Here is a 26,508-nt window from a genome sequence, read left to right on the forward strand (position 1 = left end):
GATTAAGTACCACAAGAAAGGGTTTGTGCCAGGGGCCCACAAGACCAGCCCACACTGAGAGATTCACTAGACACACTGACAGAACTCAGCATACAGTAGAGTACACAAGGCTAAGATTTACCACGGGGACATAGTGAACTGGGTCATAACAGAAAAAGATGCAGGTGGAATCTGGGGGCATCCACGTATAAGCTTCCTTATACCCTTTCCCTCATAGTAAGGGTCACAGGGAATAAATACCTTCTTCCCCCAGCAAGGCAAATGCTACAACAGGTGTACAATGTTTCTGACCACGGAAGCCCATCAGAGAGTTTTTTACTGGAGGCTAGTCACATAGGCACCCTCTTCCTAGACATGCGCCAAATTTAATCTCCCAGAAGGAAAGCAGATGTTGAACATAAATCATATTGCTTGCACAGCCTAGGCCTGATGAGCCTCTTTTTTTTTAAAGGTTTTTTTATTCATTTGACACAGAGAGATCACAAGTAGGCATACAGGCAGGCAGATAGGGGGAAGCAGGCTCCATGCTAAACCGAGAGCCCAATGCAGGGCTCGATCCCAGGACCCTGAGACCATGACCTAAGCCGAAGGCAGAGGCTCAACCGACTGAGAACCCAGGCGCCCCTGATGAGCCACTTTTATCAGCCTGGGAAAAGTGGGAACACTCCCAAAACCAAAGTTCCCAAGTATCAGGCTTGCAAAGATACCTTTCTAAGAAGACCAGTCTCAGGTCTTCATATTCTATAGTAACTCTATCCTAAGCAGGGGTGGAAAACCAGGACCTCAAAACTACCATCCAATGAAACACAGATTCTTGAGGGAAAGACAAAGAGGACTAAGAGGATTCAAGGCCAAGGGGACACTGTAAGGTTTGGCTCCTAGATCAAAAGTCTACCCACATCCACAACCTGGGAAAAATTGGCTCAAGGCTCAAGGAAGAACCTTAAGCCCAGATGGGCCTGATCATTTTGAAGTGATCCCAGGATTTTCTAGCTTCGCTTCCTAGCTTCTACCATCATCATGGCCTTCCATTCTCTAGTTGTCCAGGCAAAGGCACCTCCTTTAGTACTTTCCTGGAATAGGTGTGTCTTTTGCAGGAGAGATAAAAGGAAAGAGAGATGGGAAGTGCAAAGGTCTCTGACCTTTATCATCCCCTGTGGTATTCAAGAAAGAATCCTCATTGATGTACAGATGGTGAAATGGTTTATCACCAAGAACAGAGTTCATGAAACACTTACCAGGCCAGGTGTTCATGTAGCCCAGATGTAAAGGTCACAGAGGCAACCCCAAGAAATAAACATGACATGACATGAGGTCATCCTTTTCTCTCCTGCAAAAGCTTAGTGAGAATTTATCTCATGGAAGACTGGAAGACTGCTGTCTCAACTCCTTTGGGAGTCAGTAACTACCAAAGATCAACTAGAATGTATTTGAAAAATAAAGTGGAAGGGATGTCTTTTTTCCCCCCTTAGAATATATTTCTGTTACATAAGAATTATCTAACTATGACCAGTGAGTTACAAAATGCATCATTAAAGGGCAGGACTCAAAGTGCATGCCAGGCATGAAAATGGTTTAGGTTTCTGTGGCTGCTTAGAATTTCTAAGACTTTCTACTTTCTCTGTATCTTTCTCTATTATCCTGGGTTCCTCGTTTTCCTTTTACTTCTTTCTTTTTTTTTTTTTTTTAAGATTTTATTTATTTATTTGACAGACAGAGATCACAAGCAGGCAGACAGGCAGGCAGAGAGAGGGAGAGGAGGAAGCAGGCTCCCTGCAGAGCAGAGAGCCTGATGCGGGACTCGATCCCAGGACCCTGAGATCATGACCTGAGCCGAAGGCAGCGGCTTAACCCACTGAGCCACCCAGGCGCCTCTCCTTTTACTTCTTTCACCGATCAGCCTCCTCCTCTTTCCCCCCTTCCCATCCCTCCCATCTCCACAAAGAATTAGAAACTGACTGTAATTTCCAAGGGTTCACTTATCTGCCGCCAACTGTTTTCTTTGACAATTTCTTTGACAATATCTGGGAGAATTTCCCAGATACAAGATGGTATCTCATTGACAGATGATTTCTAATAAACATTGCTGTGTTAGTATGTGTGTACCTGCATCTTCCACATTAATGGTTTTTTTTTTTAATGGTACCCTCCATAAATATTCAAGTTCACGAAAATCAGTAAATTCTTTTTTGCTAAGTTGTACTTTTAGCCCTATGGAAAAAAGAGACAGTAAATTCTTATTTAGCAGCCTTTCAAAATCTTCAAAGCTCTGCCTTCAAAATCAGGCAGCTACATAGGAAAATCAGAGTTTCCCAGAATCACACTTTGTAACCCTGGTGATTGGCTTGACGGAGAGGGAGGAGACCTTTCTGGCAGAGATCAGTCACCCAGGGAAGGACCCTGCATCTAACTATCCATGTTTAATCTTCACAGAGAGTCAAACTGTCTTGAATCTAAGAAAGTCAACTTAGATGCAAGACACAACAGATGACCCATTAGCAGGTGAGCCTGTCTCTAAGATAATAATTGCCTTCCATTTCATTTGCCTTCCACTGAGGCAGGGTTTTACTAGGACTTAAAGAGAAGTTTTCTCCGAAAAAGTGAAAAAATTGCTTCCTCCAAAAAATTAAAAAGTAATTTGGTATCATAGAGCATAAGCAGACTTTAGGATAGGTAACAATCCTATGTGTGTCAGGCCTTCCCCAAACCATTGTGGGTTCTATGGAAAGGTGACAATCTAGAGCATACCCAGAGATCTGAGAGCATGAGTGAACATGCAGATCTCTGTCAGCTGTGCAAGAGCTAAGGCTATTAGTCTGCAGAAGTAAAGCTCAGAAGCCAGTGCAGAGAGTAGGGCGTAAGCATCAACTTGGATATTTAAAGGTTTGTCATGTGACAGAGTCAGTGTACATGGCCTGAAGGGCTAAAAAGGTACAACTAAGAAGAGATAACATTCCAATTGCTATAAAAGAGAACTCGGAACAATCAGAATTCCCAAGGATGAAATGGGAATGCTGTGAGTGGTAAGGAGTTCCCTGTAGCCTGAGGTATTCAAGCATTTGATAGATTCATTCAACATTCTGCATACCTTTATTAAGTGTTCACTCTAGAGGCTCAACACTGGCTACACAGAGGTGAATGAAAGGGTTATGATTCCTGCTTTTATCCAACTGAGTCTGATGAGGTGATCAGCTCAGAGGTAGACTCTGAGTTAATCGCTAGAGAGGACTCAGATAGGACCTGTCAAGTTTTTCTGAATCTCAGGAAACATTCCATGAAATAAAGCTATGGGTTTTTCTACATTTAGGAAGCCCCAAGTATTTTTTTTTCTTGCCAAGAATGAGCCAGCCAGATTAATAACTTCTTGGTTATGGAATAGTTTACAGCTAGTTTAAAGAATATTTTGGAGACTGTTGGGATTAAGGCTTTAAACTTTTAACTGTGGGTCTCCAAAGAACCTAAGGAAGAAGGTTCAAGTCAATTTTCTGAAAGTGAGCTCTTAGAATCATCTTTTTGCTGTTGGTGATAGTACTTATAACTTAGAGTTACATATGCTTTACAGTTAGAAGATAGCTGGGCTTTGGAAAAATAGAATGACAGTATTCTATAAGTAGGAACATAAGACTGGTATATGCTAAAGAAAAAGACGAAAAAGTTTCTTCTTAATGGTTTGCATTTATTCTCAAAATTAATTCCTTAACACAGAACACTGATTAAGTACAATCTAATCTTGCCTATTAGCAAGTCTTTCCTAATTAGTGAAGTTCATTTTCTAATCACTTTGGTAATCAGCACACTTCAAGATGTGATCTTTTTAATTTCACAACTGTGATCTCAAAACTGGACCACCTGATGATTTGGAAAGATTACCTGTTATAGCTACAAGGGCCCTGCGAGTTTGCCTAACTTGACCAGGGGGCAGAGGTGAGAAGCTCTGGGAAAATTCCAGGAAGTTCGCTTTAGTGAGCCTCCCAGAATAGCTCCTGGCAACACAGAATTCACAAACACGTCTTCATGGAAAATAAACCAGCACTAACAAAAGCTCCTTTCACTTCCTTTTTTTCCTTTTTTTTTTTTTTTTTTTAGCATATTTTAAATACTAAGACTAATCCAAAAAAAAAAAAATCTATTAGCAAATTATGTACTAATCAATTCTAGAATGCTAAAAGTTTAAAAAACAAGAAAAAGAACAAGGTCAGGGACTGAAAAGTCATAAGCATCAGGAGAGAACTTGCTATTCAGTTTCCAGAAGAAGAGGGAATGCTTTATAGAAACTTCTAGATACAGACCTGTTTTACCTTGTACTTAAAGAGAAAGGTTTACACCAAAAAGAACAATGATACTTTACATTATTATACAGTTTTCTAACCATATTCTTGAGCAGACCGTATCTCTGCTGCCCATTAGACTCAGACAATTAAATACTTAGATAAACCTATGACCCCTAGTCATACACATGCACAAATGAATAAATCACAGAAGTAAGATAATAAGGATCATGAGGCTAAGAGCAAACTGGCAAGTTTTCAGTTTATTGTTAGGCTTTCAAATTCTAACAAAACACACTGGTTGGCTTGCTTAGCTGAGGGTCACTATTTCCTAACAGTGGAACTAGACAGAGAGAAAATTAAAACTGTAGGTGCGGGTCCTTGAATCAGGTTTCAGGCCCAACCCTGTCCTAGTATTAGCCCTCTCCGGCGTTTTCCCTTATATCTTGCCTTTTCCTCTATCTGTGGGGCTTCTGCCAACATGCCCACTGGGGTTCCAGGCCACCCATGCGCCTTCCTATCGCCCCACCCCAAGGGGAAAGAAGTCTTCTCTCCAAGTATGACAGTTCCTTCAGCCAACTCAGAAAGCCTGGCTTCATCAGCAAGGAGGCCCACGCATAAGAAATTTAAGGCTAATGAACCTAAGAGTTTGCAGAACCAGGAAGTGCAAATGAATGGCAGCAAGAAAGATACTCTCAGCCTTGTGGTCCCAGGAGGTGATTCTCCTCTATCTCTAGCTAGGATCCCTGTTGCTCAAGAACCCATCCAGCCTGCTGAGATGGGAACAGGCTTCAGTGTTTTCTTATTTGAGGCATAATCTCTATGGTACTACAGTCCCCCAAACTACTACCAGTGAATCTGAGGTAGAAAGAGCTCTGAAACCACACAACTTTTGTAACTTTGCTGGAAGAATGTGAACTCAAGTGCTGTGAGACTCAAAGCAACACCTATTTAGTTCACTTAGTGGGAATGTTCTCACGTTTAGTGGAAGAAATCTTATCTGATTGAATCAAGCTGGGGTATTTTCTAACATGCAGCATATGTGTCATATAACTTTCTAAAATCCAAAAATCTCTCTGTATCCAAAACAATTTTGGCCCCATGGGTTTTGGATCAAGGCCTGGGGTTCTGCAGTAGCTTCAAAATTAATTCCAGAGTTTTCCTTCACTATTTCCCCCAGGGGGCTGAATGAATTATGCAGGATATTGTGGCTAAAAGGAAAAGGTCACATATTGAAATTAGAATTCCTCATAATTTAGTGGTGAATTTAATGGAGGGGAGTACTTTTAGAAAGCCAGGGGTTAGGGTAGAGTGTCCCCCTGAAGAAGACAATATTTACCCCTTAGCTGTCTCATCTCTTTGTCTATTGTTGGCTAATATTCACCCAGGAAGGAGAGTATAGTGTGGGAAATCCATTCCTGAATTCAGTGGGGAGCTCACCATAGGATAAGAACTGCCCTCACTATACAAACAAAATTTTAAATGATTATTTGATTTCCTCACTAAGCCAGAAAAGTTTGCTTATGGAGTAGCAAAAGCAATAGAATCCACAATATAGAATAAGCTCACTTTTATCAGCCAGACTTGGAATCCAAATTCTTTTTACATGACTCTACATAAGAAAATGTATTCTGCTTTCAAAAATGCCACGTAGAACACGACACATTTCTAAGTTGTACGTTAGCAGTATTATGTAGTGTTCTTCTAAGCACCATCACTTATTGTCCAAGAAATATTTTTGGGGCACTTGTAACAGGTTCTAGGAATAGAAGGTTCAACAGGAGACAATGAACCAGTCCTCACACTGTTCAGACACTAAGGAGAGAGATGAGAGGGGGAGAAATGTAATACAGATTAAAGTAAATGCCTCTCAATGTAAAATCAAGTACTCAATAAAGTCACAGTTTTCTAGTTGTAATTCTATACATCCCAAGTCTCCTGTGGTACGTTTCATCTTATTTAAAAGCAGCTGCATATTTTCTGATCCAGAGTTTTTGACACACTAAAAGTTTCACACTGAGTAACATAAAGTCTCCAAATCTTCACAAGCATAAGAAACTTTCTAATTACATATCTTTTTCCAAGTTCTGCTAGGAAGAAAGAAGCTGCCTGGAAAAGAACAATTTACCAAGTCTCAGCAGAATAAAAGCATTATTTTCCCAAAAGTGAGACACAGAACACTATTTGAATCTTAAAACAATAGTGCTGAAGTTCATCATTAAAAAAAAAAAAATCCCAACTTTGCCAAAAGAAGATGGAATGTTAATGTCTGATCTGATAGCTATAGTCCACATTTTTAGAAAACCTGTCTCAACATTCTACATACCAACCTTCTGAAAACAATAGCCTAGCGCTATTGAAATGCCAAGGTTAGATTTTCTAAGTGGAAACCAAAAAATAACAGCTACCTTCCCTGAAATCAGGAAATCCCAGTATCCCACAACACAACCCAAGGAAACAAAGCCTTGGTCTTACACACATCCTTTTCATGGTAGTGGTATTTGGTAGAAGGCACATGTGAAGAGAAGTGAAAAGAGAAGAGGCCTTACTTCTCCACAAGGCAGCTCCCATGGGGAGTTGAAGGCACCAGTGTCAACACAAATGGGAAGCTGTAGGTAGAAAACACATAGAAGAATTATGTGCTTGTTGTCTTAACCCAGATTGCATCAGCCACATAATGCCAAGAACAGAAAGTCAGTCCATACTTGATGTTAAGCCCCTGAAGAAACAACAAAGAAAAAACGAAGTCTTGAAATGAATCGTGGGCATATGCAACTCCCTCTCTACTTTCAGATTTTTAAATGCAATGAGAACTCCCAGGGGGTGGAAATGCCAGCCTGGAAAGCCATATTCAGGATCCTCAAGAGCAGCAGAATAAGGTCTGGGAGGTGTGGATTCTGTATTTGATGAGGTCTTTCACCGGGGAAATTTGGACAATATGGAAAATTTGGAAGTTCATTAATCAGGAAAGTGAAATAAACCCAGTAGGCCTTTGTTCAGTGTTTCCAATTATGAGACACTAATCTTGGCACTGAAGGGAGAATTACAAAGATGTACAACATATCACCTCCATCTCCTTGGGGAGGTACATATAACCATAAATAGAGTATTGTGCAGCATAATAACTAAAGGTGATCATTAATACCCCCAAGACATCCACTACATGCCACACCCCATTCTGAAGGGATTTTCCATGTTTTATTTCATTTAATTATCATAATCTATGAGACAGGTACAATTATTCTGCTATTTTAGTGAAAAAACTGAAGCTCAGAGAGGCTGAGTAACTTACCTAATGTCACACAGCTCGTAAGTGGTATGTTAGTGACTTAAACCCACGCTCCAGATGCCCACCACAGAGTATAGCATGCAAATGATGCTAATTCTGTCTGTTGTGAGTTATGGGGGCAGGATGAGGTAGGGAGTTGGGGAGAGAAATGGGAGTTTCCAAGAGGAAAGGGCAATTGAGCTTTATGGTGCCTCAATGAACACAATATAACCTCCCACAAAATAACTGGGTCCCTAGGCTTTGTTGCCTTATCTCTGAGTAAGACTGATGAGTTTCTCTCTTGGGTTCCTTTGAATCTTTTTATCACTTCAGAACTCAATATGTCACCTCTTGTGACATCAGTGACATCACCAGAAACAGTACATAAAGAGCAAGCTTTGGAAGAAAATGAGTCAATAACAGCCATGTGACATTAGGAGATTTGTGCACCTTTACTGAATCTTAGTTTTCGTCATTGTTGCACTGGGATAATCTTCATAAGGTTGTTGTAGAGATTCAGTAATCAACACACAATGCCTGGCACACAGGGGACAGTCGATTAAATTTAGTCTCTACTTCCCCCCTTCCTTTTCTTCAGTTGCATAAAAATCTCAGTTCTTGAACTCCCTTATACCTTAGATGAGGGACCTGGATATGCAACTGGACACATGTTAGTAGAATACCCTTTGGAGGGAGATTAAAAAATAAAAGATAGAATATTTGAGGCTATGAAATGTTTGCCAAAATATCTGCAAGGTTTTAATTTGCAATGCATCCATTTTATATTAAAATACTTTGTCCTTCTCTTGATCTCTTTCCTTGTACAACTCAACTACCTTACTGAACAGTCACATGATCAACTGGAAACCAAGAGGTGAAGACACACACGTGCTATTTATAAGTTATGATTCATATGGCCTAGGAAGCTTTCAGCATTCCTCAAGTCATGCAAAAGTGCATAGCTGAAAGAATGAAAACCTTTGTAATGTTATATACTAAAATAAATGTGAAAGGAAGTGGACAATAAAGTCCTATCCAAAAACACCTGCCATGATTTAAAGCTTTGTTTTCAAAGATCGAGTAAAGATAGAGATCAAGATGCATACTCTAGAAAAGACGGAGACCTTATTGATATCCAAGAGAAAAAAGAATATATAAACAGAGATTTTACTTCTTCTTTCATTAACTCAGAATACATTTTTTTTTTAACCAGTGGTGGCTCAGAGATTTGAGACTTTTCTTCCCTTTTTAATGTCTTTTTAAGCTAAGGTTTAACTTACATATATTAAAGTACACCAATCTTAAGTGTACATTCAATGAATTTTTACATAGGCACACACCTAAGTAACTATTTCCCAGATCAACATAAAGAACATTTTCAGCACTCCTGAACGTTCCCAACCCCCTTGCAGATACCAAAAGGTAACCTCTATCTACACTTCCTAGTTCAGCACTGTAACAAAAATAGGCAATGATCAATGAAAAAGTAAAGAGGTTTGTGTATTCTGGTGTGTGCTAGAGTTTTTCACCATAAAAACTGCTCACAGGCAGTTTAGTAACCAGAGAATCTCAAGGCTCTAAGGAACTCGCTCCCTGGATGATAAACTGAAAGCCACAGCCTGGGACGTTCTTATTCCGGAAGAGTCAAATGACCTATTTTTTCTTCTAGAGGAAAATGATTAAGGAAAGCATTAAGAGGAGAATTAAGGAGAATAAAGCCAGATTGTTTGCAAACTCCATGTCAATAAGAATGACTCATTAGTGACTCAAATTCTGCTTTGCGGTTAGCCAAGCCAAGATAGGTAATAACCATGAGTCACTTAGGACCATACTCTTGATTGGATCATGAAGCCATCAATTGTACACAGACATGCCTCCCATTTGATATCAACAGAGCATGAACTTTGAGGTTTTTTTCTAACTGTGATAATTTGACATTCTTGCATACATTTCTTTTTTTGCAATACATTTCTTTTCAAATTTTGATTTAAATCCTAGTTCATTGGGGCGCCTGGGTGGCTCAGTGGGTTAAGCCGCTGCCTTCGGCTCAGGTCATGATCTCAAGGTCCTGGGATCGAGTCCCACGTCGGGCTCTCTGCTCAGCGGGGAGCCTACTTCCTCCTCTCTCTCTCTGCCTGCCTCTCTGCCTACTTGTGATCTCTCTGTCAAATAAATAAATAAAATCTTAAATCCTAGTTCATTAACATACAGTGCAATGTTGGTTTCAAGAATAGAATTCAGTGGTTCATCACTTACATATACAACACCCAGTGCTCATGATAAGTGTCCTCCTTATTACCCATCACTCATTTAACCCATCCTCCTGCCCATCTCCTCTTTAGCAATCCTCAGTTTGTTCTCTATCATTAAGAGTCTCTTATGGTTTGTTTCCCTCCCACCTTTTTTTTTCTTTTTTCCCCTGCCCAAACATCCACCGGTTTTGTTTCTTAAGTTCCCCCATATGAGTGAAATCATATGGTATTTGACTTATTTCACTTAGCATAATATACTCTAGATTCATCCACATCATTGCAAATGGCAATATTTCAATCTCTTTTTTAAAAGATTTTATTTATTTGCCAGAGAGAGAGAGCAAGCGAGCAAAGGCAAGAGGAGTACCAGGCAGAGGGAGAAGCAGGCTCCACACTGAGCAAAGAGCCTGATTTGGGACTCAATCCCAGGACTCTGGGATCATGACCTGAGCCGAAGGCAGACACCTAAATGACTGAGTCCCTCAGGCATCCCAAGATTTCATTCTTTTTGATGGGTGAGTAATATATATGTGCAATGGACTATACACAAACACACACACACCACATCTTCTTTATCCATCAGTTGATGGACATTTAGGCTCTTTGCATAGTTTGGCTAATGTGGATGATGCTGTTATAAACATTGGCATGCAATGTTTATTTAACATGATGCTGTTATAAACATTGGCACCCTTTCAAATCTGTATTTTTGTATCCTTTGGGTAAATACCTAGTGGTATAACTTCAAGAACGTAGGGTAATTCTACTTTTAACTTTTTGAGGAACCTCCATACTGTTTTCCATAATGGCTGCACCGGTTTGCATTCCCACCAACAGAGCAAGAGGGTTCCCCTTTCTCCACATCCTTGCCAACACCTGCTGTTCCTTGTGTTGTTATTTGTAGCCATTCTGACAGGAGTGAAGTGGTATCTCATCATGGTTTTGATTTCTATTTCCCTGATGATGAGTGATGTTGAACATGTTTTCATGTGTCTGTTAGCCATCTGGATGTCTTCTTTAGAAAAATGTCTACTCATACCTTCTTAACAGAATTTCTTAACAGGATTATTTGTTTCTGGGGTGTTGAGTTTGGTGAGTCCTGTATAAATTTTGGATACTAACCCTTTATTAGATATGTCATTTGTGAATATCTTCTCCCATTCCCTAGGTTGCCATTTAGTTTTGCTAATTGTTTCCTTTGCTGTACAGAGATTTTTTTCTTGATGAAGTCCTAATAGATCATTTTTGCTTTTGTTTCCCTTGTCTCCAGTGATGTGTCTAGTAAGAAGTTGCTATGGCCATGGTCAAAGAGCTTGCTGCCTGTGTTCTTTAGGATTTTTGTGGTTTCCTGTGTCACATTTAAGTCTTTCAACCACTTTGGATTTATTTTTGTGTGTGGCATAAGAAAGTAGTCCAGTTTCAATCTTATGCATGTGGTTGTCCAATTTTCCCAACACCATTTGTTGAAGAGACTGTCTTTTTTTCATTGGATATTCTGTCCTGCTTTCTTGGAGATTAGTTACCCATGTATTTGTGGGTTCATTTCTGGGTTTTCTATTCTATTCCACTGATCTGTGTCTGTTTTTGCGCCAGTACCATACTGTCTTAATCACCACCGCTTTGAAATGTAGCTGCAAGTCTGGAATCATGATGCCTCCAGCTTTGCTTTTTTTTTTTTTTCCTCTCAGGATTGTTTTGGCTATTCAGGGTCTTTTTCGGTGCCATACTAATTTTAGGATTGTTTGTTCTAAGGCTGCAAAAATGCTGGTGGTAATTTGATAGGGATTACATTAAATGTATAGATTGCTTTCATTGGATAGACATGTTAACAATGTTTGTTCTTCCAATCCATGAGCATGGAATGCTTTTCCATTTCTTTGTGTCCTCCTCAATTTCTTTTATAAATGTTATATAGTTTTCAGTGTACATATCTTTTACCTTTTTAGTTAGGTTTATTCCTAGGTATCTTATGGTTATTGTAAATGGGGTAGATTCCTTCATTTCTTTTTCTGCTGCTCTGTTATTGTTGTATAAAAATGCCACAAATTTCTGTACATTGATTTTATATCCTGTGAATTTACTGAATTCACATATTAGTTCTAGCAAATTTTGGGTGGAGTGTTTTAGGTTTTCTATTTGATGATCATGTCCTTTGGAAATAGTGAGAGTTTGACATCTTCCTTATTATTAATATATCTCTTATTTCTTTTTGTTGTTTGACTGCTGAGGATAAGACTTCCAGTACTCTGTTAAATAGTAATGGTAAGAGTGGATATCTCTGACTTGTTCCTGAACTTGGAGGAAAGGCTCTCAGATTTTCCCCTTTGAGGGTGATATTAGCTATGGGTCTTCCGTATTTGGCCTTTATGATGTTGACGTATGTTTCATCTATCTTTACTTTGCTGAGGGTTTTTATCAAGAATGGATGCTACAGGAGCACCTGGGTGGCTCAGCCTTTAAGCATCTGCCTTTGGATCAGGTCATGATCCCAGGGTCCTGGGATCGAGTCTTGCATTGGGCTCCCTGCTCCAAGGCAGGAAGCCTGCTTCTCCCTTTCCCACTCCCCCTGCTTGTGTTCCCTCTCTCGGTGTGTCTCTCTCTGACAAATAAATAAATAAAATCTTAAAAAAAAAAAAAAGAATGGAAAAAAAAGAAAAAAGAATGGATGCTATATTTTGTCAAATGCTTTTTCCCCATCTATCAAGAGGATTATATGGTCCTTATCCTTTCTTTGGTTATGACTATTGAGCCATCTGTGCAACCCAGGAATAAATCCCACTTGACTACGGTGAATAATTCTTTCAAAGTACTGTTGGATTCAATTTGCTCATATCTTGTTGAGAATTTTTGCACCCATGTTCATCAGGGATATTGGCTTGTAATTCTCCCTTCTAGTGGGGTCTGTGTCCAGTTTTGGAATCAAAGTCATGTTGGATTCATAGAAAGACTTTGGAAGTTTTCCTTCCATTTCTATTTTTTGGAACAGTTTGAGAATAGGTATTAATTCTTCTTGAAATGTCTGGCAGCATTGCCCTGGGAAGCCATCTGGCCCTGGACTTTTGTTTGTTGGGAAATTTTTAATTACTGATTCAATTTCTTTGCTGTTTATGGGTCTGTTCAAATTTTCTATTTCTTCCTGTTTCAGCTGGTAGTTTGTAGGTTTGTAGGAATTTGTCCATTTCTTCCAGATTGCACAGTTTGCTAGCATATAATTTTTCATAGTATTCTCTTATACTTCTATTTTTGTGGTGTTGGTTGTAATCTCTCCTCTTTCATTTGTGATTTTTATTGAGTTGGTGCTTTCTCTTTTCTTTTTGTTAAGTCTAGCTAGGGAGTTATCAAATTCATTAATTCTTCCAAAGAATCAGCTCTCAGTTTCATTGATCTGTTCTACTGCTTTGTTTTTTGTTTGTTTCTGTATCATTTACTTCTGCTCTAATGTTTATTATTTCCCTTCTTCTTTTGGCTTTAGGCTTTATGTGCTCCTCCTTTTCTAGCTCCCTTAGGTGTATTGTTAAGTCATGTATTTGAGACTTTTCTTGCAGACCTATTGCAATATACTTGCTTCTTAAGACTGCCTTTGCTGCATCCAAAAGGCTTTCGACTGTCATGTTTTCATTTTCATTTGCTTCCAATTACTTTTGTATTTCTTATTTAATTTCCTGGTTAACCCCTACATTATTTAATAGGATGTCCTTTAACCTCCACATATTTGTGGGCTTTCATAAATTTTGCTTATATTTGACTTCAGGTTTCATAGCACTATAGTCTTTGAAAATATTTTTTACAACACATTTGTTCTGAAGTGTCAGGTCATTTAGTAAAATTTGGGAATACAATGAGTGACAGAGGGTATTCTACCAGGCAGCAAAGCAATCAAATCCAAGAGTTCCTGCTTAATCTAAACACCTGAGCTAATACAATATTTTAGTTTGGTCCAACTGTAGATTACCTGTCAATAAGTTTTCCAAACAGGGATACCTTTAAAAAGGGGACCCTACTATAAATAAGCCATAATAGTGGGAATAAATCAGGACTCTCTCAAACAAATGAGAATGTTCAGTCATCCTAGCTCTGATAAGCCTCCATAAGCCTCAGAATTCCTATTAATTACCTCTTAAATCCAATGACTTCTATACTATTAAACTAAAACTTTTATGGTGGCAAAGACATTTGAGAGGGGAAAAAAACCCAGGACATATGAGAGATTACAGATGAGATCTAGTAAGCTAAACATATCGATATCACTGATCTAAGGATGGAGCCTTTGCTTCTGATACAGGTGTCAGCTTGAAGAGGGCTGAGAACTCAGAGAGGAAGAGATCACTACACTACAGCTTTAGTGATGCCTTCTTGCATACAACATAATACTCCACACACTGTGGGTTTTCATTAAATACTGATAGCTGATGATATAAGGGAGGGTAGTTAAAATATTATTCTGGTCAGTAATTAATATGATGATGATAATCAATAGTTTAAATGAACTGAGTGCTTACTAGGTACCTGGAATACTTTACTAATTCCTTTACATATATAAACTTTCTAAATTTACAAGTGATCTTATAACATAGATACTACTGATATTTCTGTTTTTTCCCCCAGACGAGGAAATGGAGGTTTATAGGAGGTAAGCCAGGTGTCCAAGGTGGTCAAGTGCATATTAGGACTCTTAGATCAGTCCAAATCTCAATCACTTGACCTCTCCTCATGACCACCCCTCCCCTGCTGAGACTCATTTGCCACAGGACAATTCCCTGAAGGAGTTCAAACAAGGAGGGCTATTTCCTGAAAGGAGACCACAGACAATCCCTCAGAAAGAAGGGGCAAAAGAGCAAATTCTGTAGGACCACATGAGAAGTGCAACTGAGAAGCCAGGCATCAAGACCACAGCCACCTGCTCTCACCTCCTGCTTCTTTGTAGTACCTACTACTAATTTATACATTTTCTAGAAATCTGGAGGCTTGGGATTCTATAGGACCAAGCATTTCCAATGTCTGAATCTCCCGCTAATGTGTGTTTTACTGAAGAGCTTATTATTTATTTTTTGATAAATAGGAAAGATGAACTTTTATTACTTTGACTACTACTCTACTAGAAATAGAATAAATTCTGATTTTAGTCAGCCTGTGATCGCAACTACAGGGAAACATTCTGTTTTCATCTGCTATGCTTTTAAAGGTAGAAGCCCATACAAAGAAGCAGAAAGCCCTATAGGAAGAAGGTAAATACACTTAGTTTGCCAAGTGAATAGATTTTAATAAGCACTCTTGCCTCATGAAATTTATTTAAAACTGTCATTCCACAATAGGTACTTCCAACATTTCTGTGTAAAGCAGTTTCTTCCTCCTTCCCTCTTTTAGTCTCTATAAGACAAAAAGTGATACAGCTGGAAGCATGAGGTCTAGAGTGCTTTCTTTGAGGCCAGCATTCTCTTACTTCAATGCTGTATTCCATTAATAGATGCACATTCCAGCACAAAGCACACTGCCTGGACTAGTGCCCAGTTCTGACTTCCAGCCTATTGCCTTTCAACAAGTTGTGTGGATATGTAAGGGGGTTAGGTGGGGACTGGGTATGACTTGTGTGTGACCCAAAACAGAAGAACGTGAAGCATCCCATAGCCATCCCCTGCCCCTTCCCACCATCTGCTACCTAATTGTCTGAACCAAGTGTCTGGTTGTGATATAGAATTGTGATAGGTTTGGATTCAAGTTCTGTGTATATGTATCTTGTAAATAACCACTTATTGAACTCTTTCCCTGTGGACAATGAACTCCCTTATAGCACATAGGTACTTCTTTATTTTTACATCTCCATCACATGGAATATAGCTTGGCACACACAAAAAACAAAACAAAACAAAACAAAACAAAACAAAACAAAAACCAAACCAGGTTGGAAGTAAAGAAGGAAGGAAGGAGGGAAGGAAGGAAAGAAGGACAGACTGCACAATCTACCTCAAATGAAGGGTCTGTTTATAAAATTTAAACAAAACCAAAGTAAAAGCTGTGGTTACTTGAGGGAAATAGAAAAATGTTCTTATTTGCCTGAGGTGTTTTCTGTATTCACTTCTCCCCTATTCCTCTTTTGCTTTCTTGTTTGTTAAATAATTCTTAAAAATGAATACTATTGGGGTGCCTGGGTGGCTTACTGGGTTAAAGCCTCTGCCTTCGGCTCAGGTCATGATCTCAGGGTCCTGGGATGGAGCCCCACATCGGACTCTCTGCTCAGCAGGGAGCCTGCTTCCTCCTCTCTCTCTCTGCCTGCCTCTCTGCCTGCTTGTGATCTCTCTCTCTGTGTCAAATAAATAAATAAAATCTTTTTAAAAAATGAATACTATTAGAAGACAAATTAGAAGAAAAGACAACAAAATGCTAATAGGAATTGTCAAAAAGGAATAACATGAAAAGTATGTAAAACAGAATGAAAAATTTTTAAAAAGTGTGCAATAGGTGATATAAAGAAAAAAGTAACACGCAGAAACTCCTTGAATAATTAAGTATTAACTGCTTCCAATGTATTCATTGCACCATGCAAACTACATCGTCAGAACATTTCCCAGGAAGGAAAAGAGAGCATGTAAAACCAAGGCGCAGGGGAAGATAACTCCTCATAAGCATGACATGATCATTAGTTCCCAAAACAAGGAAAGGAAGTTGCTGTATGAATGTTTCTCTAAGAAAACATGAAAGATTCCCTGACTTTAAATCACTGCCTGTGGATTATAAACAGTGATTCTTGGACATACTTTGGAGCCAGACCATCTGGGAGTCATGGGACCTCTCTGACCCCTTTGAAACACTTGCCATCCACTAGCAGACAAGTGATAAGTAGCATAAGCTACTTTTCTTTTTTTAGTTGGAGGTCTAGGGTGGGGGGGGATTTGAGTTAAATTTCTTTTTTCTTTTTTAAAGATTTTATTTATTTATTTGACAGAACAGAGATCACAGGTAGGCAGAGAGGCAGGCAGAGAAAGGAAGGGAAGAAGTTTCCCCGCCAAGCAGCGAGCCCAATGTGGGGCTTGATGCCAGGACCCTGGGATCACGACCTGACCGAAGGCAGAGGCTTTAACCCACTGAGCCACCCAGGCACCCCTCAATTTCTTTTTTCATTCACTCTCTTTTTTCCCTGCAAATTTCAAAATGAAAAGAAAAGAAGAGAAACAAAAAGAAACAAAAAGAAAAGAAAAGAACATTTCAGGTTCCCTAGAGTTCCAGAAGATCATGGTTGAACAATACTGGTTTGAAACAAGGACCCAGTGATTCCTTCATTCATTTAACACATATTTATTGAGCAACTAATAGGGACCAGGTGTTGTGGATGGAGTGGCAGACACAACACCCAAGTTGTTTTGGGGAAGATTCCAATCTCAAGAAAGAGGACAGATTAAAAAAAACAAATGGACAGAGAAGATAGTATCTCTCAGAGATCACCTCCCACCAACCTTCTCTTCCCTCCTTTTACTCCAGACAGAGTAGAGAACAGGGGCCTTCTGACTGTCCCTAGAATGTGCTGAGCTCAGACTTGCCTCAACACCTTTACTCATGCTCTCTCCACTGGCTGCCAAACTTTGCACCCAGACTTCCCATGCTCCCTCCTTCCCCTCTTTCCAATCTGACACATCACCTCTCAACGAGGCTTCCCTGGGCTTCCTATGTAAAATGGGCCTCCCTCATTCTCCATTGTTTTCGATTTTATTCTGTTTGTACCTCCCATCTGTTGAAACTGTGTTCTTTATGTGCTTATGTTTCTCATTTTCAGTTCCTCCACTAGAATGCAAGACCCACCAAACACCATGGGTTTTGCCTGTATTGTTCACTTGTATATCTCATGCATTTAGAACAGTGCTGTTAGAAATGCCCATTCACCCACATCCACATTGACAAAGTATCTAAACTCAGAGGGCCTCATCTATTATCTGCACTGTGGTAGCCCATCTCCAGAGATGGTCCCCAGTGAAATGCACTCCTGTTATTCCCACCTTGAATGTGGGGCGGCCTTGTAGCTCATCCTTGACCATGAGAAAGCAGCAGAGGTGAAGCCGCCTGACATCCAAGGTTATCACATAAGAAGGCTTGCAGACTCTCCCTTAGCCTTATACAACACGTATCCTGGAGAAGCCAGCCACCAAGTCAGAAATCTACATATACTGAGATGGCCATGTTGTAAGGAAGCCCAGGATAGCCATGTGGTGGGCCATGGAGGGAGACAAAATGCTCAGCTAGTCCCCATCCCAGCTGAAGCACCAGACATAGGAGTACACCTGAAACTCAACTGAGTCTTCAGATGGTACTCCAAACCCAGGCACCATCTGACGCCGACTACGTGAGAGACCTTTAGTGAGAACCCTCCAGCTGAGGGTCCACTGCACCAGGAGCAGAAATAATAAATAACTATTTTAAGCCACAAGCCTTGAGGTAGTTATGCAGCAATAGATAACTCCAAAGGGCAGCCACCAAAGACAGCTCTAGGTTCAAACATTTCCTTCCCTGCCAACATTACAGATGTGTCAGTGTCCTTTGGCTTTCCTTCACACACACTCTCCAGTAAGGTGTGCGTCTCTGCCATTAATGAAATTTGGTTTTGCCCTGTCCATTCTTCTGCACCCCTATAACCACCCAAAGTCAGGAAAGTTGCATCTTCATCCTCAGGGCATCACTGTCATCTTGGCCGAGTCCCTACACCCTCTGAAGCTCAGGCTCTTCTCTCAAAAATGACTGCAGATTTTACTTTTCAATTTTGTTTAGTGTGTGGCAGGCAACCCTTTCCCCCTCCCTGAAGTAGAACCCAATATAGAACACAAACACATGAGAGAGATAAAGTGAGAGGGGTCTAGCAGAGGCAGGAGAGGCTGTGTGTCTGAGTGGTGGGAAGAGGGAGGCTGGTGTCATAAGACCTACCTTCAAACACCAGCTCCCCTGCTCTTTAGTTCAAACCATCCAGCTGACTCCTCCAGAACCTGATGTGAAAACCACAATAAGGTATGGTCTCAAAGGCTTCCTTACCTCACATGTGATCCGTGACATTAACCATGCAAAAAATAGACATCTACTTTAAAACTTTGGAATTGATTTTAATGTGTTCTTTATGGGGCACTGTGTATTTTAATTTTTAAATAATATGGGGCTGGAAGAGGTGTGTTTTTTTTGTTTGTTTGTTTTTACTGCTTTTGCTGTCTCATAGAATCAGACTTAATCCTAGTGTGTGCCAACCATCACCTATTCCTATCGTAGCAAGCCCCTACCATTTTGTCCATTTCTCTAAACACGGGTGCTAAGCTTGGTTGGTGCTTCATCCCTAAGAGAAAGGAAGAGACTACTTCAAATTTTCCCATCTGCAGTATAACCTGACTTGGAAAATACTGGTTTACAACCATTCTATGTGATTTTTCTTTATATTATTTTCAAAAGCCTATAGAGTACAAGATTTCATGCCATACTATAGCTTTCCATTGCAATTTTAATAGCTGTACTCATCAGGAAATTGCCTTTCATATCAGTAAAGATCCCCTTCATATAATGCTTCTCAAATTTCATTCTTAAAACTCTATTTAGAAGTCTTAAAATCAAATTCTTCAGTGTCACCGTAGGGCTCGCTGCTGAACTCTGTGTTTTCCCATTTTCTCCTTTGGATATTGAATTTAAATTGAAAACAGGAGTGGTCTGATCGGTGCTCATGAAATTCTTTGACTTAGGACACTAATATATTGAATATTATGCATAGTTAAATTATTACAAGCTATACCTTGATAAGAGCATCAGCCACCTTTTGTCCTCAGACAATAGGCACAAAATCCCAAGCATGTGATGACACTTGATATGTACCTATATTGGTTAATAAGTACATAGCCTGCCACATGGTATAAATTAGATAATTACTTGACTCAAACATCACCCAGCAGATTAGGTAATTACATGATACCATCATCTCCACTCAAATCTCCAAGCTCATATTTGAACTCTGCCACTGAGACTATGGACCGATGTACAGTGTATGTATCTGATCAACATCAAAAAGACAACAATTTCGATCAATATTCCAAGCTGTTAAGTAGAAGTCTCCTACCTCCTGAAAGGTGATGGATTAGGCATTTTCTACTGGACATGGTTCAGTAACTGGAAAAAGTAACAGCTAGAACTCCTCTTTGATATTAGAAACAAGAAATGATGTTCCGAAAGGCTAGGAGGAAGAAAAGTAAAGGGTATTTTATTAGAGAAAATCAAAGAACCCCATAAAATATATAGTAGGCATACGCTCAGGTCTCAGTTTTGTCATACTACAGTGAAATTTCCCCTAAGGTTTGCCACTACTACTTTTTAAATACTGCATTCCATTTTATTGTAAAATAGCTCCATGAATAAACAAATTAGGAAGCTGTTTGACAATGTCTTTTAAACCCAGGCAAATATTATTATGTAAAATAATATTTTTTGCTTGCTCTTTCATTTTTTTAAATTTTATTTGTTAATTTGACAGAAAAGGAGAGCACAAGCAGGGGAGCTGCAGGCAGAGGGAGAAGCGGACTCCCCATTAGCAAGGATCCCAATATGGAACTCGATCCCAGGACCCTGGGATCTTGACCTGAGCAGAAGGCAAACACTTAAATGACTGAGCCACCTAGCCACCCCTTACTTGCTCCCTTCTAATTTCTCTCCACTCTAGGAAAGGCCATGTGCTATTTTCTTTTCTTTTTTTTTTTTTTTAAAGATTTTATTTATTTATTTGACAGACAGAAATCACAAATAGGCAGAGAAGCAGGCAGAGAGAGAGAGGAGGAAGCAGGCTCCCCGCTGAGCAAAGAACCCGATGTGCAGCTCGATCCCAGGACTCTGGGATCATGACCTGAGCTGAAAGCAGAGGCTTTAACCCACTGAACCACCCAGGCTCCCCTATGTGCTATTTTCTTTACCTGCCTACATACCCATCCTCCTCCCCTCCTTTCTCACTTAAGACTGAATTATTCTAAGTCTTCATCCCACACACTACAGAACAAGTTCTAAGGTACTCATGGGCTCACTAAATGAGCTCTAAGCCCATGCTGAGGAAGTTTTGAACACCTGCCCTTATTCAGGCATCCAAAGGGGCCTGACTGGGGGTTCTCAAATGGTTAAGCATGTGACTACCATCTGACCACCAATTCCACTCCTAGGTATTTACCCGGAAGAATTCAAAGCAGGGACTCGAACAGGTATTTGTACATCAATGTCCACAACAGCATTATTCACAAGAGCAACAAGGCAGAAATAGCCCAACTATTCACCAGCAGGTAAACGGATCAACAAATGTGGAATATACAATGGAATATTACCCAGCCATAAAAAAGAATGAAATACTGAGCTGGGAGTCTGCTTGAGATTCTTTCCCCTTTTCCCTCTGCCCTCCCGCTCTTGCTCTCTCTCTTTCCCTAAAATAAAAAATCTTTTTTTCAACCAACATATTCTTCCTTTTAATTTAAAATCAATTAATTACATATAGTGTATTATTAGTTTCAGAGGTAGTTTAGTGATTCTTCAGTTGCATATAACACCCAGGGCTCATTACATCAAGTGCCCTCCTTGATGCCCATCACCTAGTTACTCCACCCCCCCATCCACCTCCCCTCCAGCAACCCTGTTTGTTTTCTACAGTTAAGAGTCTCTTATGGTTTGTCTCTCTGATTTCGTCATATTTTATTTTTCCTTCCCTTCCCCTGTGTTCATGTTTTCTTAAATTCCACAGATGAGTGAAATCATATAGTTGTCTTTCTCTGACTGACTTACGTCGCTTAGCATAGTACCCTCTAGTTCCATCCATGTCATTGCAAATGGCAAGGTTTCATTCTTTTCGATGGCTGAGTAATATTCTCTGTACACATCCACCACATCTTTATCCATTCATCTGTTGATGTACACCTGGGCTCTTTCCATAGTTTGGCTATTGTAGCTATTGCTGCTATCAACATTGGGGTGCATGTGTGCCAATAAATAAATCTTTTAAAAATCTGGGGGTAGAGAGAGAGCGCACGACCTACCAGGCCAACTCTCATGGAATTTACGTAAACATTTTTCTTTGAGTTTTATTTTGCAAGTGTCAAGAGAATCAATTTCGGAGCAAGCAGGCTATTAAAAGATGCTTTCGTTCTCTCAGCCTAATCATATAGCTAATAAATGGAGAGGGGGAAAAGAGAACTTTGGAAGGGACCTGATCCCCCAAATCCTTGCAGTTATCTGAAAAGGTAGGTGTTTTATTTTACACACACCATATATGCACACATATACATACATACATGTGAACGCTACGGTTCCGTAGTCTTCGTCATTATTCTGAAATCTAAAATCAATTTTAAGAGAACAATGAAGGACTTGCAGCCCCAGAAAGAGCACAGAGTTGGTGATTGCTCCCCCACCCAGCCACGTCATGAGCTACTGTTGCCCCTTGTCATTGTTTGAAAGGCAATGTGGGCTTCCAGCAAGTAAAACTACTCTTTACTCTCAACTACTCTGGAGAAGTGGAAAACCACCAACACATGCTTCACTCGGTGTAATACGGGCATGTTTAGAACGATACCTGGAACACGGCAGCTCTCAAAAAACCTGCGCGATAAATGATGTTTGAAATGCAAAACTTCAGATCGATTCACCACGTTCGAACCTCACCAAAAAGCTGAAAGAAGAGACATTCCTTGTCCCTGGCGGGGGCACAGCCCCTGCTGAGTTGCCAAGGAGGTTTTGAGGACGCCTCCCCATCCCCATGCCGTCCCCGCGCTAGCCCCGGGAAGGGTTCACCAGACCACCCCTAGAGACAACCAGGTCTCCCTACCTTTGCCACTCAACTGACCTACTAATGAAGCCTCGACGGAGCAGTCCCCCATGAGGCAACATCCTGTGTGAATCATTTAGGCTAGGCCCCAAGCCAGCCCACACAGCACATCTGTGTGCGAGAGCGCCTCGCGCAGGCGTAACCATTTCCTGGAGACGCAGCCGGGCCGCCCGCTTCTCAAACTCCCGGGTTCCAGTCGGGGAGGCAAACAGCCCCCCACATCGGGAGGTTACATCTACGGAGCCTAGTTTGGCGCAGTTTCACCTGCGTGGCCAATTAGCTGCCTTCCCCCCAGCCCGGACTCGTTCAACAGGTTTCCTCGAGCGCGTCCTGGGCCTCCCGATTGGTGCAAGAGACTGTCACTCGCCTTCGGCCCGCCCCCTCCCGCCCCTTCCCTCCCCGGCTCGCACGCCTGAGCCGACCAATCGCCGCGGGCCGGACGTGTCCAGGTTGGCGGCCCCGCCGCGCCGGGCCGGCCTGGATGCGCCGAGCCCCCGAGTGTGCGGGGACAGCGCGGGGGAAGGCGCGCTTCGCAGGGCCTGCGCCCGGGACGCCGGCAGCCGCGTGGGGAACGCCTGAAGGTGCCCTCCACAGGCGGCCCCGATGACCGAACTACAGCAAGATGTGGAAGACACAAAGCCTGCCAAAGTGCTCGCGAAGAGAGAGAGCAGAGTTGGCTCAGCCCAGTGAGTATGCTCCGCGGGGACCCAGCCCCGGCGGCCGAGAGCGCGCTGCCTGGCCAGACGTCTCTGCCGGGGACCGGTTTGGAGTGGAACTTGAGCGGGGGACGGACGGCCCTGTGGCTTGAATTCTTTCGGTGGCGCCGGGTCGCCTCTTTTTCTCCCCTTCTCCGATGCTGTGTTAGAAGAGAAGGCACGGTAGTGCGTCAGGAGTGGGATGCAACTTGCAGTCCCGTGGGGATGCCAAGGATCGGACCCGAAGGCAACGACTGGAGGTTGGTCGTTCCCGAGGGACGTCTGGGACAAGCCGTCAGGTCTCTGAGGCCGGTCAGGAAGCAGCAGCTCACATTTGTTCCTGTTGCCCTACTTCTTGGTGACGTGTGGGAAGGTGAAGTTGCCTCATAGATGTCATCTGGTCGTTAGCGTCGCGGTGATGTGTGTTTTGTCGTTCGATTCAGAGCTTCAGGGTGTTGTTCTCTCATCCCCTCAAGAGAGTTTCCCCTCCAGAGAGGGGGAAAGTGGTGGAAAACCTGGACTAGGCTTTATTCTTCCCCTTAGAGACTGTCTGGCTTTGCTTGGGAACTTGACACAAACTTCTTCAACATTTTTTTTTTTTTTTTTTTTTTTTTAGAGAGGAGAGAGAGGGTGTAGGAGTGGGATGAGGGAGCACAGGAATATATAATAATATAAAACCCTTCAAATATTGGGTTCTGACTATCCTCTTAAAGGATCCATGTTCATAATAGGATTTGCACATTGTTGGGCCTATAAACTCCTATGGTTTTAGAAACTGAAAACTGAAATATTTTGGTCACAAGGATTAGCTTCCTGTAATAAAACTCTTTTATCTTCCCTGTATAGCTTTTTTTAAAAAGCTGCAAGTATTATTTCCATAGTTATTATCCCCAAACCTTCTTGTTTGAAAAATGAAAAGAATCTTTTGTTATTCTCTTCTTTTCTACATCACTGTAACTTTTTTTTTTAAAGATTTTATTTATTTATTTGACAGAGCTCACAAGTAGTCAGAGAGGCAAGGAAGAGAGAAGTGGGGAAGCAGGCAGTTTAGGGCTTGATCCCAGGACCCTGAGATCATGACCTAAGCTGAAGGCAGAGGCTTAACCCACTGAGCCACCCAGCGGCCCCTTTATCACTGTAACTTTAAATGATACTAAGATAAATATATAAATGTTAAGATGAACAAATAAACCCAATTTTTTTTTTTTGGTACCAACCTGTTGGGCAGCACCTAAAAAATAGTTAGATTTCTATCTGCTTAATTTCAACATGTACTCATTTTTTTTATGACACAGCCTGGTTCCACATAAAGACTTGTGTTTATAAAAGCATCTTCTATCTGTGTTTCAGAGTTTGGGCTGAAGTTTTGGAAGAAGAATAGCTTTTATTAGCTGCTTTGATTTGTTATTTCAAAGGCTTTGGTCGTGTTCTCTTCCAGTGTCTGCTTTCCTTGGCGACCCTTTCTTCTGCCTCTCAGCTTTGTCAACTTAAGCTGATACTCTTTCCTCTTCAATGATAGATGACACTTGATTGAGGAAAAAAAAATCCCATAGGTATAACCCTTAAAAAATGTTTTTGTTTTCTTAGCCTAAAATAAAATCCTAACTCTGTTCTAATTGTTCAAGCCCAAGAAAAAGGTAAACTAGCAAAGGCCATCTATCTCCTTTGCACTTAATCATTCTTATATAAGCTTCTCTTAAAAAGAGGTATATGTAGCATTTTAAACGGCCCTTGATAGATGTTTGAGGTGACAGGAGTATTAAGGGGCACAAATAAGGCTGGAGCCCAGGACTGTGACCCCCTAGTCCAAGAGTCCGCCGCAAGCAGTGTTATATTCCTGTTACACAAAGCAGAATGATTCAGGTCCACCCAGAAGCTCCTAAATTTTTACATCTTCACATTCCCAATAGTCTACTCAGTTAAGGATATTGTTTTAGTAGATTGAGAAAATCTGTTAGCTGTTTAGATGAGTTCTCTTAACTTAAAACTCTTCAGATGTTGGCAAACTAATTTTATAGAAGATAATCTTAACCATATTGAAGCAGAAGAACCCAAACAGCCGGACCTTTGTTTGGAACACCTACTTTGACAAATTCATTTCAGTTCAGCAAATATTGGAATACCTACTCTTGACTCCATAATGGCGGGGAATACAGAATGAAGATGTTGTGGTATCTGCCCTTCTGGAACTCAAGAGCTGTGTTGAGGAGACGCATGCATATATAGATAGATATTTCTGTATTTATCTATTACTGAAGTTCAGAGGACATTGGGGTCCCTGGCCGTATTAAACCCATGAACAAGATAGTTCTATAAAAAGTTTGGCCTATAACTGAATCCTCTCCACAGTTAGGATGTTTGCCCATTTGGCACTCTTTAGTAAATTTTTCTAGGTTTATGGAGATTTTTGTTTATTTTGTTTTGTTTGTTACAACGTAGTAATTTCTAGGCCTGTTGTAGTCACTTCTGAGTCAATCGTAAACTTAAGACACTTTCTACTTCCTGAGCATTTGAATTCTTGCTTTGGTAATGGAATAAGAGTGATTTTTAAGAGGGAGGTAGATACGTTGTCAGTGTTACGTGCATTATGATTATTACATATCCGAAATCATTTGAGGAGCAAAATTTTGATGCTTAGAAACGCAGTCTAACTTCTTGGTTTTGAACTTTGTAACTTAGATTAATTATCACTTAGCTCAGAGTCATTGGAGTCCGAGCGTCCCAATGGACATTTTCTTCTCTAGTGTTAGAATGGCTTGTCTTCCTACACAGCCCTTATCACCTAGAACCTAGGTTCATAATTGATAATAGCTGGCCCTTACTGAGAATCCTCGCTCTGTGGCAGGCAGGGTGCTTAACCCTTCATGTTCATTTTCATTTTCAGGATTAGGCACGTACTGTCATCTCCATTTTACAAATAAGAACATGGAAGGTCTGAGAAGTTAAGCAACTAGGCAGAGGCCTAGTTAACATAGAACAGCTCAAATTCAAGGCCAGGACAGCTCACTCTAGTCCTGAACTTGAATACTTTATCCCTACTTCTGTATTCCAGAATCTCTGATGGCCCTCCATGACCTCCTCTCCTCTGCCAAGAAGTTCAGACCTTTCATGATCTGAGCACACATAAACCATTTCTAATACTAGCATGCACTAGTCTCATTCCTAATACTAGCATGCACATCTTTATAGCTAAGCAGTTGCACTAGTGGCCCTGTACTTAGAA

At 40.8% G+C, this 26,508-nt stretch overlaps 1 protein-coding gene and 1 long non-coding RNA gene across 6 annotated transcripts in view; one reads left to right on the forward strand and one right to left on the reverse strand.

Moving 5' to 3' along the window:
• Positions 1–26,508, forward strand: part of GRAMD2B (GRAM domain containing 2B) — a 112,775-nt gene that overhangs the window by 18,246 nt on the left and 68,021 nt on the right. Inside the window, exon 1 of one of the 5 annotated variants that reach the window (XM_032335504.1) lies at positions 23,036–23,276. The exons of 2 other annotated variants lie outside the window; for them this stretch is intronic. In XM_032335504.1, coding sequence (XP_032191395.1) covers positions 23,213–23,276 — 64 coding nt within the window. In that variant the 5' untranslated portion in view covers positions 23,036–23,212. Of the gene's footprint in view, positions 1–23,035; positions 23,277–26,508 lie in introns of those variants that run through there. 2 more of the 5 variants (XM_032335505.1, XM_032335510.1) reach the window with 2 other exon arrangements.
• Positions 6,495–22,981, reverse strand: LOC116586029. The gene is made up of 4 exons (XR_004283860.1): positions 22,609–22,981; positions 19,858–19,971; positions 18,693–18,751; positions 6,495–6,877 (listed from the first exon to the last, which is right to left on the reverse strand). It is a non-coding gene; the product is annotated as an uncharacterized LOC116586029 (long non-coding RNA).

Source organism: Mustela erminea, chromosome 3 (genome assembly GCF_009829155.1).
Source record: "Mustela erminea isolate mMusErm1 chromosome 3, mMusErm1.Pri, whole genome shotgun sequence".
Classification (NCBI taxonomy): domain Eukaryota; kingdom Metazoa; phylum Chordata; class Mammalia; order Carnivora; family Mustelidae; genus Mustela; species Mustela erminea.